The sequence below is a fragment of the Pan troglodytes genome, chromosome 9 (genome assembly GCF_028858775.2).
Source record: "Pan troglodytes isolate AG18354 chromosome 9, NHGRI_mPanTro3-v2.0_pri, whole genome shotgun sequence".
Lineage (NCBI taxonomy): Eukaryota > Metazoa > Chordata > Mammalia > Primates > Hominidae > Pan > Pan troglodytes.
Genome location: NC_072407.2, coordinates 127,035,578 through 127,056,808, shown reverse-complemented (window position 1 = coordinate 127,056,808; position 21,231 = coordinate 127,035,578). Strand labels below are relative to the sequence as shown.

At 42.1% G+C, this 21,231-nt stretch overlaps 1 protein-coding gene across 27 annotated transcripts; it reads left to right on the top strand.

The window, feature by feature from the left end:
- Positions 1–68: 68 nt before the first annotated feature.
- TMEM218 (transmembrane protein 218) lies at positions 69–15,438 on the top strand. Of its 27 annotated transcripts, none has more exons than XM_009424370.5 (7): positions 214–392; positions 1,186–1,288; positions 1,383–1,441; positions 9,132–9,207; positions 9,634–9,820; positions 10,641–10,743; positions 14,207–14,935. In XM_009424370.5, the coding sequence occupies exons 5-7, from the start codon at positions 9,711–9,713 to the stop codon at positions 14,339–14,341; spliced, it is 348 nt and encodes a 115-aa protein (XP_009422645.1). In that variant the 5' UTR covers positions 214–392; positions 1,186–1,288; positions 1,383–1,441; positions 9,132–9,207; positions 9,634–9,710; the 3' UTR covers positions 14,342–14,935. The 27 variants fall into 27 exon arrangements, with proteins under 27 accessions (XP_009422634.1, XP_009422635.1, XP_009422648.1 ...); XM_009424365.5 differs by having other exon boundaries at positions 305–392; positions 9,624–9,820; XM_063782566.1 differs by having other exon boundaries at positions 305–392; positions 9,132–9,304.
- The last annotated feature ends 5,793 nt before the right edge of the window (positions 15,439–21,231 follow it).

The window sequence follows — 21,231 nt, the reverse complement described above, 5'->3', positions numbered from 1 at the left end:
CTAGACTGACCAATGGCCCAATGAGTTACGGAGAGATGGTGTGATTGACAGTGGAGCGGGGGGGGCGGGGAGTGCAGCTCGGACCGCTGCTACCCAACCGAACTGAGGTCGGTCCAAAGGCCGACAGGCACCGACCAATCGGAGGGCGTAACGAAGGGTGACGAGCCAACCCACCGCGCTCGGCGTTGCCGGGAGCCGCGCTAGGCGTAAGCTAATGAGGAAGAAGTTGGCCGTTGAAAGAGCAACGCTGATTAGTGAATCTTAAATCACCTAAATGAAAGCCCACTTGTGATTCGCCCTAAGTAAACCAGAGCCCGGTGGGCTGGAACGCGCCGGAATCTGAGGTGTGAGTAGAGCCTGGGGGAGAGTGGATCCAGGTGAAGAGGGCAGAGGTGAGGACAGCGGGGCGGCTGCGGGGAAGGGAGAAAAGTGGAGGGTCGGGCTGAGGTGGTTGGAAGAAGGCGTGGGCGGACGGCGGTGCACGGACCTCGCAGACCACCCTTACCGCTGATCTGGACCCAAGGCCCGGCTAATAAATACTTAATTGGAGGTAGAGAAGGAAGGACTGTTTTGTTTCATGCTCTTAAGAAAAGGAAGTGTCAGTGCCTGATTCAGATCTCTTATGACCGAGACCTTAATCCCTCTCTAGCTCCTGGGAGGTGGCCAGGTGCACATTCTGAAGACGAGACATGGGGGGCATTGTTTTCCTGTCGCCAGTTTGAATCTGCAACAGGGTTGGGGAGAAGCTTAGAGTTCAAGTGGGGTGTTCCCAGGCTGCAGTGCTGTGAGATGCAGAGAGCGGATAGACCGAGGCTCTGCAGCGCTTCCAACCCACAACACCGTCCAGGAGAGGGATGCAAGGAAGAGACCTAGGTTTACTGATCCTCCTTTTTCTATCAACGTGTTAAGAGCAGATGCTACATCGGTGGCATTTTGGGAGCTTGGCAACTGATTTTTTCCCCAGGCTTGCATTTTATCTAATTACAAAGGTAGAGGCGTTATTCTAATATTTTAAAATTCAAAAGATAGTGAAGTGTTTAAAGTAGAAACATAAAAGTGTGAAAGTAACCCCCCCCCCCCCGTTATTTTTGAAGGTTTGGAAAACAGCTATAAAGCAAAGTGAAAAGGACTCTTCCAGAGGAGCACTTCACTCCTTGTAACCCACTGTTTTCTGTTGCTTTCAAGGGCTTGAGTCAGTGTGAAAATCGGGGGATGGGTGAGATATCTCCCTCCAGCAGCAGCACTTAGGCCACATTACCCTCTGAGGAATCCACATTTGTCTTAGATAGTAAGTCATCTTATAAGTCATCTTATAATGGCAGTTAGTATTCTCGCTCATGATGATCAACCTGGTGATGAGTACCGTATTTTTAATCCATTAGGTTACCTGTGCAGGGATCAGTCCATTTATTCCTATTTTCTCTGACAGCTGGATGAAAGGGTATGTAGAAACAACCATTAAATGAACACACACATCTAAAAGGTTTTGAACAAACTCTTTCAGAGAAAAACCTCACAGCATTGAGCACAGAAGGAAAACATTAGCCCTGTAGTTGTTTTTGTTGTCAGCTGCTGAACTGTTCAAATTTAAATTATTTTTTTCCACTCCAATCTACCTGCTTTAAATGCCACAGATATTAAGTAAATGGACTTACCCTTGAAATCGGGTTGGCCAAGCCATCACTTCTCAAAGAAGGTTTAATGATGGCATGAACCCGTTTTTATATTTTATTGTATTGTACTCAATAACAATAATTTAGCTATTCTAATATAGGAAATTATCACAGATATTATTCTCACATTTAAATAAGATAAAAATGACTAGATGTTCTCTCTTCCCCTATAGCAGCACTCTATACTATACCCAGCCCTTCTTTTCTATGCTTAGTAAGAAAATGTATAGTTTGCTTATAAAATTATGAGCTCCATTCTTAAAAGAGCTTGGGAATATTTATCTTATTACTTTAAAGCCATACCATATATAAATCCAATGTCTCACGAACTCTTAAGCTACTAAGGGGGATTGAAGGGCAACATTTCTAATGGTGCCAGCCAGCTTCAACTACCATTTGCCCTCTATTCTAACTGTTAGAGTTGGTCCAAGTCTTCTGGGTTATTTGTGTAATATCCAGAATAGCACAAATTAAATTTAAATAGTTGTTTTCTTAAGAGCAGTACCATCAGCTCAGTCAACTAAGCTAGAAACTTTTGTCATTTCTAACACCTTCTCCCTTGACACAGCTAAGACTGGAGGTCAGACCCTCATCATCTCTTATCTGGAGAATTGCAATAGTTTCCTAACTGGTCACCCAATTCATATGCATCCTGCTGCCCATTACCTTTTTAAAAATTAAAAATTATCACGAAAAATTTAAAAACAGAAAATAGTACATTGGGTAGTATAATATCTATGTTCCACCAATCAGATTAATAAATATTAACATTTTGGCACACCAGCTCAAGTTTTTTATTTTAAAGAAATAAAACATCACAGATTTAGTTCAGATCCCTTTTATTTCCACTCCTAACCCCATTCCCTTTCCTTCCTCCCCCTGCAGAGGCAAATAGTCTTTTGAAATTGTCATATATCGTTTATGCCCATGTTTTTATACTTTTGCTGTATATACGTTCGTCAGAAACAATATATATTACTGTTTAGATTGTATTTAATTTTAAAAATACAAGTAGTATCATACTGTGGGTTCCATTTTGCAACTTGTTTTTGTCACTCAACATTGTTTTTGAGATATATTCACATCAATACATATAGATCAATTTCATTCATTTTAAGTATTCATTATGAATATATAATATTGTATCTGTTCCCTGATTGATGGACATTTAGGTTTTTTCCTGATGTTTTGCTATTGTAAACAAAGCTGCAATAAACACCTTGTACATGTCTCTTTATGCAAGAGTGTTTCTAGAACAGTGGTTCCCCAAGAAGATGTTGCTGCCCGTTTTAGGGTATTTTGGAATTTGTGAAGATGTATTTTGTTATTCTTTGATTGGAGGCACTACTGGGGTTTACAGATCAGGACTGCGGATACTGGATGTTCTGTAATGTATGGGACAGTCCTCACAACGAAGAATTGTCCTGCATCCTGTGCAACTTTTGAGTATCCCACAGGATACTCATTTATAATTACCTGAGTGTAGAGCCTAACTCCGGTTTTTGTATAAACATAATGTATTTTTTGGCACAGTTTAATATAGTAAAATTTCCAGGAATGAAACTCTAATGTAAATCAGAGGAAAATTATCCTTATTTGTGGTTTGGAACTTTAACAAGAGTTATTCATCACTCTAGCAAATCACATAACTGAAGGCAGCACAGCTCGTGGTATTTGAGTTGCCAGAACAACACACCTGCATAGTCTGCATTTGAAGCTTTTGCATTCGTGGTGATTCTAAGTTTAGGTGCAAGCATCTGACTACTGTACTTCATTATGTATTCTAGTGTAGTCAGCCTGAACATTTGTATATTTAAACATATGCTATTTCATTACGAATTACTTTCCATTTAAAATCGACTTCTGTATATTATATAGAGATCTAGTTTTATTCTTTTCCTATTGGAGAATCATTTGTCCCAACACTATCTATGAAGTTCTTTACCCATTGAATCATAAAGCCAACTCTGTGCTGTAGGAAGTTCTCACAAATGCATGGATCTGTTTCTGGGTTCTTGATTTTATACCACTGGGCCATGTGTCTTTGTGCCACTATCACACTGTTTTAATTACTTTGGTTTTTCAATGTGTCTTGCGGCAGTTGGTAACAAGAAAGGCAAGTTGCCATCCTAGTTCTCAAAATTGTTTTGGCTATTCTTGGGTTTTTGCTCTTCCATATGAATTTAGGATCCGTTTTCAAGTTCCACAAAAAATTGTTTTTAGACTTTGGTTAGAATTGCATTGAATTTATAGGTTAAGGAAAATTGAGATTTTTTAATTGAACCATCCCATCCGGGAACACAGGTTATTTCTCTGTTCAGGTCTGCTTTATTTCTTTATTCAGGTCCTCTCTCTCTCTCTTTTTTTTTTTTTTGTCTTTGAATAAAGTTTTATAATTTTAGCTATACAAATCTTACTCATCTTTCATATTCATATTTATGCAGATATATATATACATATCCACATCTTTTTATTATGAAAGTTTAAAATATATTCAGAAATATAGAAAATAGGCTAGCAAACATCTACACACTCATCACCCAGCTTCAACAACTAGCTCATGACCAGTCTTGTTTCATGTCAGCCCCTTCACCTCCTCTCACTGAGGTAATAGAAAGCTCCTAGAAACCCTTTTCTGTTATCTGTAATGTGCTACGTGTGTATGCATATATCTTTATCATAAATAATCTTTTAACAATATAATAATATCATCTTTTTAATAGTTTTTTACTGAAAATATAAACAGTAATTTCATAATATTATCAAATATCTGAATATTCTTCAGATTTCCCCAATCATTTCATAAAAGTTTTTTGCAATGCTTCGTTCGAATCAGGACCAAATAAGGGTCCATATACTACACAGGGCTGATACATCTCTTAATATTCTTTCTGTAAACATTTTAGTGAAGGGTAATACACATACAGAAAAGTATATAAATCCTAAGTGCATGGTTAGATACAACATCACCGTATGAACAAACCCAGGTGAACAAAACCCAGATCAAGAAACAGAATTTTATCAGCATCTCCCTGAACCTCCTACAGTCACTATGTTTCACAAGCCAACCATACGCCTGACCTCCAGCCCCTAAAATTAGTTTGACCTGTTTTGAACATTATATAAATGGACTCATATACTATGAACTCTTTAGCCTCTAGCTTTTTTCATTTAATATTTGTGAAATTCATCCACATTGTTGAGTATAGTTGTAGTGTGTTCTTTCTCATTGCTTTATACTATTCTCATTGCTTTATACTACATAATGCTTTATATACTGTATGAATGAATAGATTGTAGAGTACTATATCCACTCTATTGGCAGATATTTGGATTGTTTAAGGTTTTAGCTATTTCAGGTAGGGCTGCAATGTCTTTTTTTTTAATTTAGGTGTGCATTTCTGTTGGGAATACACCCAAGAATAGAAGAGCTGGATGTAGGATGCATTTATATTTAGCTTTATTAGATACTGCCAATAGTCTCCAAAGCAGTGGTTAACAAATTATGGCCCTTGCCAGCCATATATGAGGGTTCCAGTTACTCCACATCTTTGTCAACACTTGGTGTTGTCTGTTGTTTTCATGTTAGCCATTCTGGTGGGTATATGAAGGCACTGAATTTGGTTTTCATTTGCAATTTCCAGATGACTAATGAAGTTGAGCACCTTTTTACATATTTATTCTCATTCAGGTATCCTCTTTCTCAAGTGTTTATTCTTTTTTTATCTGCTTGATCTATCAGTTTCTGAGACATATATTAAAATCTCCTGCTAAATTAGTGGTTTTATCCATTTATTGTAGTACTTCTGTCAGTTTTGGCTTTATATATTTGGAGGTTTTGTTGTTAGGTTCACATTTGTTTCAGGTTGTATCTTTTTACTGAATGGTTCCTTTTGTCACTGTTCTTAATATTTTTCAGAGCTTTACATCTGTTTTGCTTGGTACTAATATTGCTTCATAGCTTATATTTTATTTTGTTTCACTTGGTTTTTTTTCAACTGTGGCTTATAAAAAAACAAAAACAAAAACAAAAAAACATAGAATTTTCTGTCTTAACCATTTTTAAGAGTGCAGATCAGCAGTGTTAAGTATATTCACAGTGTTGTGAAACAGAGCTCCAAGATGCTTTCATCTTGCAAAACTGAAACTCTATACTCATTCACCATCTCCCTATTCCCTCCTTCCCTGGTTTTTGTCTTGTTAATATTTGCTTTGCATGTCTTTCTCAATCTCTTTATTTTCAGCCTCTCATTATACTTTCTGTAGAGCTTTTGTACACAGCTATTTTTAAAAAGAAAAATCTAAGAGAATTTCTTTTAGTAGTCAAATATAATGTTTCCATGTACTATGATTACTGTTGTATTTGGGTTTATTTTTACAATCTTATTTTGTATTTTCCATTTTCCTTGCGTATTCTTTGTTCTGCCACCCACCTCACACCCACTGACCCTTGCCCCACTTTCTGTTTTCTTTATTTTTTTTTTCACTTTACTAGTATAGAAGCTATTTTTTCTATTTCTGTTGCTTGCTGTTTACCTGTATGTTTTTTTAACTTGTGTACTTAGCTTAAAAAACATATACCTCCTCCAAAACAAAATCACTGTAGAATGCTTTAACTTTGAACTATCCTTTTCCATCTACCATATAACTGTTGAGTAATATTTAGTCCTTTCTGATTTTTAACCCCTCAAAAATTGTCATTATTACAGAAATCTTTACTGTCAATATTTCTTAATAATTTTCTCACCATGCTTCCTGTATCTCATACCTCCTTTCTTGGTTCATTTTCCTTCTTGCTGAAGTATGTCTCTGAGTAGCCCTTTCACTGAGGATCCTTGAGAGGTGTACTACATTTCACCCTTTGTATGTCTGAAAACATCTTTGTTTTACACTTACTCTTGAGGGAGTCTTGCATGCCAGCCTGTGGGTTTAGTTTTGTCTCTGCTGGGATCCAATGGGTTCTCACTTTTAGTCTAGTTTTCATGTTAATCTTTCTATTTGGGATTCCCATATCACATTGGTAGTATTGAATCTCACACATGGATGTGATGTGAGGTGGGGATTCAGATTTCTCTTGGGCTGTTGTTTTTTGACCTGTGGCCTGAAGCACTCAGCCAGCTTCCTTCCAACTAAGTCAGTAGCAAATTATTTAGACCCTATTTCAAAAACTGGTCAATCTTGTGAGGGCCCAGCTTTCTGCATTGTTCTCATTGCTAGTTCTTTGCCATCGTGGGCTTGAGACCTTATCTGCCCTGAAGAGAATCACCCTGAAGGTCTGTATCAGGCACCAGGACCCTCATAGTCTTTTAGGCTCAGCTCAGGCCTTGAGTTACATTTTTTTATAGCACTTAATGATTTTTCTTTATTGCTTTCGAGCTCTGCTGTGTACTAAATTCTTCTTGTTCTATTTTATTGAACATTTATGTGTTTGCTGTTGTATGAGGCACTTCCCTTGTTAACTTCCATCCCTTGTTAACTTCCATCCAGCATATTGACCAGAGGTTACAGTCATCTTTCTAAAACTCCATATGATCCTTTCACTCCCTCACCTGATGTTTGTGGACTTGTTAGCACTGTGTCATTTATTCCTCCCACAGATACTTGTTGTGCATAATCTCTGTGCTAAGAACTGGGGTTACCACAGTGAGAAAGATATCAGGTCTCTGCCTTCGTGGAGTTTACTATTCTAGTTGGACAGACAGAAAATAAACTTGTAAACAAATAAATGAAAATATTAACTAGTTTTGTGAAAAATGCTCTGAAGGAAATAGAGTGATGGAGAGTCAGTGTTTGAGGGGTTACTTTAGAGAAGACACTCGGGGAAGACCTCACTGAAGAGTGACATTTAAGCAGAAATCAGAAGGCTGAGGAAAGCCAGTCCTACAAATAGTAGCAGGAGTGCTTGGGGTTGAGGGCTAGTTCCAGGCAGTGGAAACAGCAAGTACAAAGACCCAGAGATGGGGAAACCCCGGGCGTGTTAGAGTGACCGAGATGGCGCCTATATGGCCCTAATGAGGGCAGACTGCTCCCCAGAGAAGTTAGGCGTGCAGGTGGGCCCCAAGTCCCATCTCCCCTCACTCTGTCATCTTTTCACTCTGATTCTTTCCTAAACTTGCCTGTGCAGAGTACTTCCTTTGTAAAGCCCCTCTCACTATTGCAGTTCCCACTGCACTTCGCTTTTACCATTAATCAGAATGTAATATGGACACTTGTTTTCAGGACAATGTTCTCCAATAGACCTTGAGCTTCTGTCAGAAGATATCTTATTCACCTTTGGCATCCCCAGCTTATAGCGCAGTGCTTTACATGGCGGGAACATCATAAATGTTGATTCAATAAACGTATTTTTTTTAGCAGTTCATGCTTAGACCCTCCTTTCCAATAACTTTATAACTTCTCATAGCTAATATTTTCGTGGTATTTAAACCATAAGTGTAAAGAAAACCAGCAACCTAGAGGAATGTGTTTGCTTAAGACTTGTCTCCGATGCTGAAAAGGAAAACCAGGAGAGGTAGTGCGGTGTGCTGTTCCTCTGCTGTGAGTTGAATGGTGGTCCCCAAAAATATATGTCCACATCCTCACCCCTGGAATCTGTGACCATGACCTTGTTTGACAAAAGGGTCTTTGCAGATTTAATTAAGTTAAGCATCTCAAGATAATACTAGATTATTTGTACAGACCCTAAATCCAATGACAAGTACCGTTATAAGAGACAGAAAAGGTGAAGACAGACACAGGAGAAAGCCATGGGAAGATGGAGGCAGAGACTGGAGTTGTGAGTTAAAAGCCAGTGAATGGTGCCTGGAGCTACCAGAAGCTGGAAGAGGCAGGGAAAGATTCTCCCCTAGAGCACTCATCCCCAATCTTTTTGGTACCAGGGACTGGTTTCATGGAAGACAATTTTTCCACAGGGGGATGCAGGGGGGTGGTTTCCGGATGAAACTGTTCCACCTCAGATCTTCAGGCATTAGATTCTCATAAGGAGCCTGCAACCTAGATGCTTCGCACGTGCAATTCACAATAGGGTTCGTGCTCCTGTGAGAACCTAATGCCGCTGCCACTGATAGGACAGGAGGCGAAGCTCAGGCGGTAAGGCTGGCTTGCCTGCTGCTCACCTCCTGCTGTGCAGCCCAGTTCCTAAAAGGCCATGGACCAGTACCAGTCCATGGCCCAGGGGTTGGGGACCCCTGCCCTAGAGCCTTTGGAGGGAGCACAGCCCTGCTGACACCTTTATTTTGGATTGCTGGCCTGTGAGAAAATAAATTTCTATTTTGAGCTGCTAATTAGGAAACTAATAGATACCCCATCGCGCTTATATCTCACTTACCCATTCTGTAACATGGCTATAGTAATACCTTTCTCAGAAGCTTTGCGCCGGGATTCAATGAGATATGTTTGTACGGCACTTAGCACACAGTAAATGTTCAAAAATAGTGATGGCTGTTCCTCTTCTTTAAGGACTGAGAGTTTTCATCCTCTTGAATAAGAACTCGACAACAGAGTGGGAACTTTCTGTCTTGTGATCGATTGCCTGGTGAGTCACAGCTCACACCATGGATTTAACCTGAGAGCTTCAACTTCTGCTTTGGCCCTGGAGTTCCCATGCCCTGGTGTCTTCTACCAGTTCTTAGGTAGGGTTTTGTATCCAGAGAGGGTTCAGCTTTCTCCCGTGGGCTGGGGGAAGAGGTCAAAGTCGAACTCAGGTACCAAATTTGAAAGGAAACACTCAGAAAAAACTTCTGAGCGCAGAGCGGAAAACACCCTCTCAGTCCCCACCAAAGAGAAAAGCTTTGGGTTCTAAATTTCCAGTTTCCATTAAGGGACTCTGGGACTGGACATTTCTGAAAATTAATGACCTGTACTGAGTAATCCTCCCAACACACTGATCATCAAAAAATAACCTGTAATGAGTTTAGGCTTTCTGTATTTGTCTGAATGCTTTCACGGGAGTGTGTCACAGGAAGGCGGCACTGGAGCACAGAGGACACTTGATCGTGCGGCGCGCAGGGCGGGGGGCCGCCGCTGCCTCCCCGCGGGATGGCTGGCACTGTGCTCGGAGTCGGTGCGGGCGTGTTCATCTTAGCCCTGCTCTGGGTGGCAGTGCTGCTGCTGTGTGTGCTGCTGTCCAGAGCCTCCGGGGCGGCGAGGTAAGGCATTCTGTCCAACTGGGAGTCCTAGGTAAAGCAATTAGAGGCAAAATCGCTGATGCTCACTAAACATTTAGAATTTAAGAGATCAGTTTTGTAATTACTGGCAGTTTGAATGAGTTGCATTTTAACCTCTTTTTATAAACACTAACTGTGTTATTTATGCTCTGGAGCAGAGATGGGAGGAGAAGGAAGTAGTGTTCTTGAGTTCTAACTGTGGCAAGAAATTCTGCTTTCACTGCTTATTGAGTTTCTCGAGGTTGTATGTGTTTATGAATTGTTCAGATTTATGGCAGAGGCTTGGTCCAGTCCCCGAGGCTCTAGCCCTGGACCCAGGAAAACGAAAGCAACATTTGATGAGTTGGGCCTGCTTTCTATATCAGGCATCGCCTTCAGAACAGGGTTAGGCCATAAACCGACTCTGAAAACACTAGAGTTGCACTCTGGCAAGACAGTGTTAGTATGAAGCAGAGTTGTAGAATTTTCTAAAGTATTCTGTTCTAAAAGCAATGGAAGTGGAGGTGGAGAGGGGATGCTTTGGTTTTTCTTGATTATGACTTTGGGCAGAAGTAAAAATAAAAACTACACATTTCCATTCCTAGGAATTGGGAATTACCAAGAATAAATGGGAATGCACCCAGCTGGTACCTGTCTAGGAAGAAGGACTTTGGGTTGAAGAGGTTGTTGACAGCAGGCCTCTGGACATTGTTAAGGGACTGAAACATAGAATATTGGCTCCAAGGAAGAGACTGTCCAGACCTAACTGATCAAAGAAGAAATTGTAGACAGTGCTTTTAATAATTTGTCTTTTCAACCCCAGGTTCTCTGTCATTTTTTTATTCTTCGGTGCTGTGATCATCACATCAGTTCTGTTGCTTTTCCCGCGAGCTGGTGAATTCCCAGCCCCAGAGGTGGAAGTTAAGGTAAAGCTGTTGCTTTCGTTTTGCCTCCTGAGCTGTGATTCTTATTTCTCTTGGTCTGCACATCCGTCCTGCCCTTGATGTTCCCTGACATCGGGTTGCCTGAGATGTCAGAATTGTAAAGTTCAACCAATGACGGGGAAAGTTCAGAGGGAGTTTTAAGTTCCCCTGCCCCTTCACTCAGGAAAAGAATCTTACTCTGAACTCCATCTACAACCCCACCAGGCAGTTATTTGCCTGATTTGGTCTCATCTTCAGTTTGCATCAAGTTGAAAACAGCCTGTTGGAAAGCCACCTCGTACCATGGGGACAGAAAAAAAAGAAAATGAAATAGGGATAGTCACAGGCCTGCACCCAAGATGAAGTGTTCCCATTCCTGGCAGCCTGGGCTCCTAACCGCAGATCCTGGGCTGAAATTGATGTGGTGCCCTGAGGGTGCTGAGGACATGCTTCTCCAACTGCATGTGCTAGAATTTTCCGAACAGTCTTCTGGGAGTTCTTTGGTCCTCATGCCTGGGACCATACCTGCCAGCACCCACGTCTTTAAATGGATTTTTATCATCTCTCTCAGAATACTTCTCTGGAGTTCTTTACCATGGCTTTACCATGCATGGCTGGTCTCAGACCCATGGGATCTTGACAATGACATTGACCTTTTCTGTCCCATTACTCCTTCTCACAGCTTTCCTCTCAACCTTCATTTTGATGTTTTAAGTGATAGTCATGAAAATAGCTAACATTCCTTAAGGGATTTCTGTGTGCCAGGTCCTGTGCCAAACACTTGTTTGCACTGTCTCATTTAAACCTCAGGACAGCCCTAAGTAGTATGACATAGGTACCATTATTATCCCCATTTTATAGGTAAGAACACTGAATCTGTCAGAGGTTAAGGTAACTTGCCCAAGGTCACATAGCAAGAGGCAGAACAGGGATTCAAGCTGAGGTCCGTCTTCAAAATCTTCAGTGTTGAGAACTTAACAGAATATTCAGGGCAGTCCCAGAGAGCTCATGGGTTAGCATTTTGACACTAGACAACAACCGTACACAAGATTATATGTGTAACTTTTGAACTAAAATGGACACTGTAGGATTAACTATGGCAAGAGGAAGGAAATTAAACTCCAAGGGAAATAGTACTTTACCACACACACTTAAGGAATTATTTCCATGGACACAAGTTTGTTGTCAGTATTTGGAAAACACTCTGGAGGTGCGGGTACCACATGTGTGAGCCAGAGGCAAATTCACACCTCACTTGTCTTTTTTTTTTTTTTTTTTTTTTTGAGACAGTCTCGCTCTGTCGGCCAGGCTGGAGTGCAGTGGCATGATCTCGGCACACTGCAACCTCCGTCTCCCGGACTCAAGCAATTCTCCTGCCTCAGCCTCCCGAGTAGCTGAGATTATAGGCATGTGCCACCACACCCAGCTAATTTTTGTATTTTTGGTAGAGATAGGGTTTCACCATGTTGGCCAGGCTGGTCTCAAACTGCTGACCTCAGGTGATCCACTCGCCTCAGCCTCCCAAAGTGCTAGGATTACAGACGTGAGCCACCGCACCCAGCTGCTTTCCTTGTCTTTTAAGGGGGAGAGTGATGTGGGCTGCCACATTTCTGGATGCTGCAGATGTAAACATCGGGAGAAGGGCACAGAGCAAACACATTTTTGAAATCAATCCCTCGATTGTCTGTCATATGAGTTTCAGACCCAGGAGACAAGAATGGGGTTTGAGCAAAATACTTTTGTCAGCATGGCCGGCAGAATTGGAGTTCTCATTTTCAGGTTTTGAGAGCGGGCCTCTGCAGCAGCCTGGCTCAATGCTGTATCAATAATACATGGCCTGGGCCTTCTGCACCCAAGGCCTGCTAATTGGCTAATTAAAAAGCGAAACGTGTCGAACGAGCAAACATGTGGCCCGCAAGAGACTTGTTCAGTACCGGAGCCAAGGTCAAAGTTATGTTAAAGCTGTTTTATCAAACTGACCTTTGTTGTAAGTTGACTGTTGGGGTAATCTCTGGAGCAGCTGAGGTGTCTTTGGACCTCAGTGATCCTACTAGGGCTCGGGTCTGAGAGATATTTTGTGTATGGCCGCTGTGTTAGTTTTCTGTTGCTGCTGTAACAAATTATGTGAACTAATGGCTCCCAACACAGATGTATTATCTTACAGTTCTGTAGGTTAGAGTCCAACATCAGTCTCACTGGGCTAAAACCAAGGGGTTGGCAGGGCAGCATTCCTTTCCAGAAGTTCTAGGGGAGAATCCATTTCCTTATCCTTTCCAGCTTCTAGAGGCTGCTCGTATTCCTTGGCTGACAGCCCCCTTCCTCCATCTTCAGAGCCAGTGACATCACACCTCACTGATGCTTCCATCCTCACCTCTCTTGCTCTGACCCTCTCTCCCACCTCCCTATTCAACTTAGAAGGATCCTGTGATTAGATTGGGTCCACCTGGATTGGATAATCCAGATTAATACCCCTTGTTTTAAGGGCAGCTGATTGGCAATCTTAATTCTCCTTTAACATATAATCTAACATATTCACAATTTCTGGAGATTAGGATGTGGATATCTTTGGGCCATTATTCTGTCTGCCACAATTGCCTTTCAGCTGTTTTGGATTCTCCTAGGTACTGGGATTTCAAAGTTTCTGTAATGTCAGTCAGCCACTTGGTTGGTGGTGTTGCTCCATTAGGTCTATAGATTAAATTTCTTTTTCCTGCCCAAATTTAAGCACCACCATTTGGATCTGGGGAGAGTGGAGCTCTGGAAGGGGACAGTGGACAAGTGGGTAGAGCCAACACCAATTATAGGGTTTTGTCAGCAAAGACCAACATCTTTGGGGCCTCAAGTATAAGGCCAGGCAGCCCACTGTCTGCTTTGGGGCAAGTTACCTATCCTCTTAGTGTTTTAGTATCTCAGGTAAATGGCCATTTTCCCTTCCCCATGGCATGGGACTCTTCCGCTGATAGCTTTAAAGAGTCACCTTTCATTTTGAAAATGAACCCTCCTGAAATGGCAATGGATTGATGATTTTGGGGGTTGGGTCTTAGATACATGGGAGTTTATTATACTATTGCATTTTTATGTATGTTTAAAATTCTCTGTAATAAAATGTATTTTAGCAACAACAAAAATGAGCCTTTCTAGGACCAAGCAAAAGCTTCTCATTAACTCTTTCAGATAACAGATTTCAGAATATAAAAGAATTCATCCAGGGACTTCAAAGTGTTTACCAACATCCTAAATTGAGCCATTTGTTCCCTGTCCCTCATTAATCCCTTCTTGACTTGTGTCTCCTGCTCAGGGAGTTGAGGAAAAGATTCTTTCTCATGTACAGAGGAGACTCAGGGCAGGATGTTACTGGAAGTTATACACATGAACTAACTCTTGGCCCACTCGTCATGGAGTTCAGGTTAACCCAGCCAGGGTGCCTAACTGGTAGTAATTTCATTTTGATGTTTTCTTTCTCCAGATTGTGGATGACTTTTTCATTGGCCGCTATGTCCTGCTGGCTTTCCTTAGTGCCATCTTCCTTGGAGGCCTCTTCTTGGTTTTAATCCATTATGTTCTGGAGCCGATCTATGCCAAACCACTGCACTCCTACTGACCACTCTTCAGGAAAACGAAAACCTGTTCTCTCCTTCATTGTGATGACATTGATGAGCAGGAAGGCACTATTCAGAGCCTTGTTTTGACAGCCCTCATGCCTTAAGGTTAGAGGAGTATCCGTCCATCACTAAGACAAATCTCTTGAGTCCTGGCTTCCAGAAACAGGATTGCCAAATTGTCCCTGTGGGGCTAGATTCTTACCAGCTTAAGAAGGATATTGCTATCTTCTTAGTACCCGTACCTTAGGATTTCCAACTGTTTTGAAAGGGAAATAGTAACAGTGATCTGCTTAGAGTGGATTTTCACTCAAGTCCTTAGTAAGTGGATTTTGGGGGAAAAAGCACAAGGGCTTCTGGTTCTTTTTGATAATATATAAAATTCTTCATTATGAGGTTGCAGTCGTTTGCAAAGGAGAGGCACTCAAATTTGAAAGGTTATTTTAATGTGATAATTTGGAAGACTTACTCAGATGTTGGTCATTGACCACTCCGTGCATATATTTCTGCAGAGCTCTATGAAGGCAATGAGTGTCACTTCCCTCTGCTCTAATAAAGCAATAAATAATAGCTAAAGGGCTGACTTTCACTTCGAACTCTTGGCCATGGCTTTTTAATCAAGTTCTTTAGGTTTCCTTGGGATTAGAGGAAAGGTATGGAAATATTGTTTTTTGTCTTGCCATGTATCTGTAGGTTTTTTTCTTCCATGATGTGGTGGGCTGTGTGTGCCTTATTTAATTACCATGAGTCCATTTTGGGGTGTCTTCACTTTTCATCTTTGTAGCCCTTTCTCCAAAGCTAGTGAGGAAGGTATATTCTCAACATCAGATATAACTCTATACCTGTCTGATCTCCCAGACCAAATGAAATTTGCATTAAATGGAGGGGCTCTGGTCAGGTTCCACTTTGGAAGTCTGATCCTGACTCCCTAGAGCCATTTGAAAAAGAATCTTCTGGCTTAAAATTAAGAACCAAGAAAACAAGTTGGAAAGAGATCACTGATGGAGTACGTGCTCTATGCCAGTAGCACACTAATTCCTTTGAGGTTTAATTTATTTAATTTTTACAACGGTCTCATTTTTATCATCCCCACTTTAAAGTAGAAAAAATGGAAGCTTAAAGAGATCAGCTGACTTGCCCAACCTTCACCTAACAGCCAGTGTGCAAACCCAGGTGTGGTAGGCCCCAGGGCTTGTCTCAGAGAGAAAACACACTAGGCTTTGTGGAACTCTGATTGAGAGCTTCAGGTAGGTTAAGGCCACACTGTTCCTTCACTTTCTCTCCTCAATTCTGTTTTCAGGGTAGAGAAGGTACCCAGTCCTGCCACCCCACAGGCAACTAAGCTCTAAATTCCAAGAAGAGAGAACAGGTAACCATTGAGAGTCATGGGCTGGTGAGGGCCAGGTATAGTTATCCCTACATTGAACCATTTCCTTTATCTTAGTTTGGAAAAACTTTGCAGATAAGGCTTTGTACAGAAAACTTCAAAGGAAATAGTTTCCTAATCTGGCCTAGGGCACACAGGTAAGAAAAGAAGAAACATCCTCTAAGCAGATTGAGGGAGAGAAAAAAGAATGCATAAGTCTTGAGGGAATTGAGACAAGCTGGGGGCCTCATGCTATTGTGCTACTCTGTGAGTCTCCCTGCAGCCCAAGTGGAAGCTTGGCTCCTAACAAGCACAAGCTGCCAATTGTTACCTTCTTCTGAGAGCCTTGCTAAAAAAGTAAACGGGAAAACTCTTATAGGTTCCTGACCATGAATCCATCTTTTTTATTCCCCCCAAAAGTTATTCAACTATTAGATCAATGGATAATAACTATGAGGTTTTGGGTGACTATTTAGATGGAGGAAAGTGTATTAAGGTTGGAAACTAAATTCTATCCTTAATACTACTGTTTTCTAATTTTTGTTTTTTTGCCTGATGTAAATGAAAGGCTTATATATTAAAGACTGGCTTTAGGAAAAAAAAAAATCCCTGTGCAAAGTTTATTTCAGCTTGACTTGACCTACAGTCTACAGACCTGGAGTCTATAATTACCAGCTGTGGTGAAATGAATGATAGATTTCTTTCTACCTGTATACTCAATGCAGTTATGCAAAAAAAGCCCCGCGGGGTTGGGATAAGACGTAGAAGGCTGAGAGGGCTCAAAATGAATTTCACTGAGAGTTTGGCATGGGATAACCCTATAGTCAATGTCTGTTATGGTACCCTGTATGCTCATGGCCTTCTTGGAGACAGGGCTCAGAGGTCATTCCTTAAATACAGACAGAAGTCATCTTAGTGTTCAGAACCATTCTGTGATCAGTGGCCTTAGAACATGTTCCCTCCTATACTGTTCCCTACTCAGAGGGGATCCTGTGGCAGACTGGTGATCCCCACTGTTTAGAAGGTGGAGAGGGAGAGTAAATCTGGGTTTCTATATAAGAAAATAGGTTATTTCGTAGCATCTTAAAATTGTATCCTGACAAAAGCTGAATTAGCAGGATACCACCCAATCCCCACAATGGAGATCACAATGGGTAATTTGTTGATAAGTTCCTTAAATTTTTCACTTATAAAAATGGAAGTAAAGCTACCATTCTTTGTGTACAATGTAAATTTAATGTAAAACTGCATCAGAATTACCATACCAATGTCCAGGGACTAGGGAGTACATAGCCATTCATTCTCGAATCCTGCCATTCATTCAGCATATATTGTGTGCCCGTAGGGTGTAAAGCACTAGTCCTGGTGGAGTAAGCCCATCAAAGAACTAGGCTGTAAGGTGTCTAGACTGTCCTCCTCACTCCTTCGTGGAAGGAGGGCATCCAATTTATTTTTAAATGTTTTTATTCTAACATAAAGCAATCCATTTTTTGTTCTGTTATTTAACAGAAACTTTAGTATCAACTCTATTTCATGGTTGTTGCAGTTGAAGTGTTTCTGGTTTATTTTTTGCTCAATGTGTAAAGAAACCTGCTGTGATTATTTTACAGATGAGAAACAGGCAGAGAGGACAAGGGATTTAAAAAGTTTCACAGTTAATTAGAAGTGGGGCTCCAACTTGACATCAGGATTCCTGACATCTCATTTCTCAAATAGTTGAAAGATCACTTTTGACTTTCAAGTAACTCCTTATTTTTACATTGGTTAATACTGTTTCTTAGCTATTTGTACCTGACATTTTCCTAACACATATCCAAAAAGGTAAAAGTTTCATTAAAGGATTCTAATGATCATTTTAGTACGAATAACAAACATTCAATCATAATCCCTTTGCTTAAACCTTTAAGTATCTGGCTGTTACATAGAAATGAATTTCCAGATGTGAGAATCAGAACCGTATGGAAACGAATCTAGAAAAGTGTTGATTATCCTCATAGGAGCATAAGAACTCAGGATTGGAAGAGATTTTATAGTTCATAAAGTTCAACCTTTAATCTCTAGTTCCATCCCAATACTTGGAAATAAGTCTAGGGTTCCACATGTCAAAATAACAATTTTTGTTACATTTAGCAAACACGTGCTAGGCATTTTTCTAAGTGTGTTGTAAGTATTATGTCTCCCTCATATCGGCCCTATGAAGTAGGTACTCTTAATATCCCCATTTCACAGATGGGGAACAGGCACGGGCTGGTAGGCGTAAACAGGAGTCAGGATCCAAAGTCAGGCAGTTTGGCTGTAGAGTCTAAGAGCCTGACTACTGTCTGTTATAGAGCGTTGCTCCATAGGATAAACTCGAAGGAAAAGGAGGGACAAGGGCAGGCAGTGCAAATCCACTTGACAGAAATACCAAGGAAAAGTAGCTGAGTCTGGTGGAAAAACCAGAATCTTAGGAATTGAGCAGGAGTCTGGGGAAAAGCGTGAACAGACACGCAGGCCTCAGAGATAGCTTCACCCGTTAGCCCAGTGTTTCTGGCAGGTCTCTGCTGTTAGACTTTGGTTGTCCCCTTGCTCAGAGATACTAAACAGCTGAGCTGCTAGTAGACTATGTTTTCAAGTTTCGAGAACACTGCCACCTCTCTTGTAAGCACCATCCAGCTGGAATGTTGAGACTTGGGCCAGTTTTCAGAGGTGCCAATGGCAGAATCAAAGCCACACACCAGGAATTTTTGTTTTGTTTTCTACTTGATCTCTGTCCCTAGCAGATTATTGGTGGTGACTGTTTATGCAAAAAAAAAAAAAAAAAATTTCTGAGTCCCTACCCCCCCTACCCTCTTTTCTCAGTTTCCTGCCACCAAAGAAATGAGAGCTGGGATCGAAATCAGGCTCAGTGCCACAGACAGAATGAGAAAGTGTGTTTTTAATGGTTTACATCACATCATGCCAGAGATGATATAGTCTGTGCATTTGGTCCAAGTCCTGCCCTCGGAGAACTCTTGGGTGAGGTGGTCACACAGTAGCCCTTATGCTGTGCCTAAATGCTATGAGGCCAGCCCCTTCACTTGTTTTAAGCTCTGGAGATTTCTTTTGTTTGCCTGTGGTTATTTTCCTGCCGTTAAATTGGTCATACCCCAGTTTTACACTGGGAATATTATCAATTTCCTATTACTGTTGTAACAGATTGCCATAGACTTACTGGTTTTGAACAATTCACATTTATCGCTCCGGAGGTCAGAAACCAGAAATGGGTTTCAGGGGGTAAAGGAAAGGCTTTGGAGCCTCGAGAGAACCCATTTCCTTGCCTTTTCTACCTTCTAGAGGCCGCCCCCGTCCCCCTGGCTGGTGGACCCTTCCTCAGTCTTCAAGGTCAGCAGAGCAGCATCTGCCAATCCCCAACACTCCTGCCTCCCTCTGTGATTCATCCGGAGCCCTGTGATTCCACTGGGTCTACCCCATCAGTCTTTCCATCTCAAGATCCTTAATCACATATACAAAATCTCATTTGCCATGTAAGGTAACACTCACTGGTTCTGAAAATTAGGATGTGGACATCTTATGGGGGCACATTGTACCTATCACAGAATATAGGGCCCCTTCTCCCCTAAGCATTGCCTCCTTCCACCCCCATCTGCCATCCTCCCTACCCCCACACCTTTCAGTAGGAGGTCTGCTCCTTTGTCACTTCTCAGGATTCCCAACAGCAACTCTCCCACCCCCACTCAGACACCCAGGATGTGTTGAGTTCCTCCTGCCAGCCTCAGTCTTAGTGGTGGCCTCATGGTGCTAGGACCGACCAAGAGCTTCTTTCCCTTTCTTTTCTTTGCCTCTTGCCTCCTCCTCCTCCTCCCCCAGCCACCCCACACACACTCGCCCAGCCTCCCAGTGGATCTCTAAGGGAGAAACACAAAGAGTTACTGCTTTTTAATTACAAGTGCTATTGTAGCATCTATAAGGAAGAACATTTTAAGCTTAATTGAGACCAAATGTGAAGTTAAATTAAATGAATAACTAATTAACATAATGCTCCTACATTAGCCGCGTGTGAGTGAGTGCTGAGGCCCAGGGAGAAGGCAGGTACCAGGCCTGTGGTGAACAGGCTGCGCCCAGAGCTGCCCAAACAGGGCCAGTAACCTGGGACCTGGGAGATGGGTGCAGACAGGCCGATCTCAGTGCTGGGGTTCCCCCAACCTTCAGTAATTTTTCCAACTCCCTACCCACAGCCTAAGTCCTCATTTCTGAGGCCAGACCCTGAGCTCGCACAATGCCTTTTGCATGTGTCTAGTGCCACACTTACCTGCTGGTAGGAGCCAATGCCATTTGTTCAGTTTCAGTCTCTAAGGCCTAACATCCTAGGAGTTGGATAAGTATTCATGTTAACTTCCTCCCTTTACCATTACCCCTCACTACCTTATCAAATGAGTCATCCAAGTCCTCAGAATTCTGCCTTCATAAGGAAGAAGGACTCTTCCCGTTGCCCCTGGAATCGCCCTTCTGCCAGCCGTGTTCCTGCATGGCTGGACTAATGAACAGCATAGCTCTCACCTGGAGTCACTGTCTCCGTGTGTTTTCCTATTTATCCCCTAACTAGACAAGTTCTTCAAGGGCAGGAGTGTGTTGAGTATGTGTCTCCCTTCATACCAATCCTATGAGGTAGATAATGTCACCATTTTCCTGATGATGAAACAGGCTTAAAGTTAGTAAGCAGTGCAGCTGGGGAAGAGAAGACCTTGAGAGAACCATTCCTCTTCCCCTGCCCTCTGAAGCACAAAGCAAGCTGAAAGTCTGAAAAGTCAAGAGGCCTCGGCTCCTGTCTCTCTTCCGGGAAGCAGGATGGAACCACAGCCCACCCTGGGCTGTATGATGGGATTGGGTCACCATCTAGTGGCTCATAGAAGCAACACAGCTTCTCCTTAAACTCCTTAATTACAAGTGCTATTGGAGCATCTCTAAGGAAGAACATTTTGAGCTTAATTGAGACCAAATGTGAAGTTAAATGAATAACTAATTTCATTTCATTTCATTCTCAATGTCAAAGAGCAGCAGAGAGCAGCTTTCCTGAATGCTGAACATAAGGCCAGAGTATAGCTCTTGCCCCTGTGGGCTGAGGAGTTGGAGGCCCCTGGCTGACTCCTGCGCTCAGAGCTGAAGTGACTGCAGGCAGGAGGAGCCTTCCTTGTTTGTTGCCATTGGCGCTGTGCAGCCTGCTTCAGTGTGGAAGGGTGTGTATCTGGCTAATGCACCAGCCCACAACGTCCCAGGAAATGCAAGGCTTTTATCTTGCGTGGCGCTCTAAGCTCCCCGTTTGCCCACACATCATCAATATCATGAGCATCCCCTTCAGGAGTGCCCACTGTCATGAGCTTTAACCTACCCACTTGGTGGTCCTGGTGTGTCCGGAATTGGTGGGTTCTTGGTCTCACTGACTTCAAGAATGAGGCCGCGGACCCTCGCGGTGAGTGTTACAGCTCTTAAGGTGGCACGTCTGGAGTTTGTTCCTTCTGATGTTCAGATGTGTTTGGAGTTTCTTCC

Coding starts and splice junctions, on each gene's coding strand:
- TMEM218 (XM_063782571.1), top strand. CDS start 9,711: ATGGCTGGCACTGTGCTCGGAGTCGGTGCGGGCGTGTTCATCTTAGCC. Junction 10,501..10,640: donor AAGGACTTTGGGTTGAAGAG/GTTGTTGACAGC, acceptor TTTCAACCCCAG/GTTCTCTGTCATTTTTTTAT. Junction 10,744..14,206: donor CCCCAGAGGTGGAAGTTAAG/GTAAAGCTGTTG, acceptor TTCTTTCTCCAG/ATTGTGGATGACTTTTTCAT.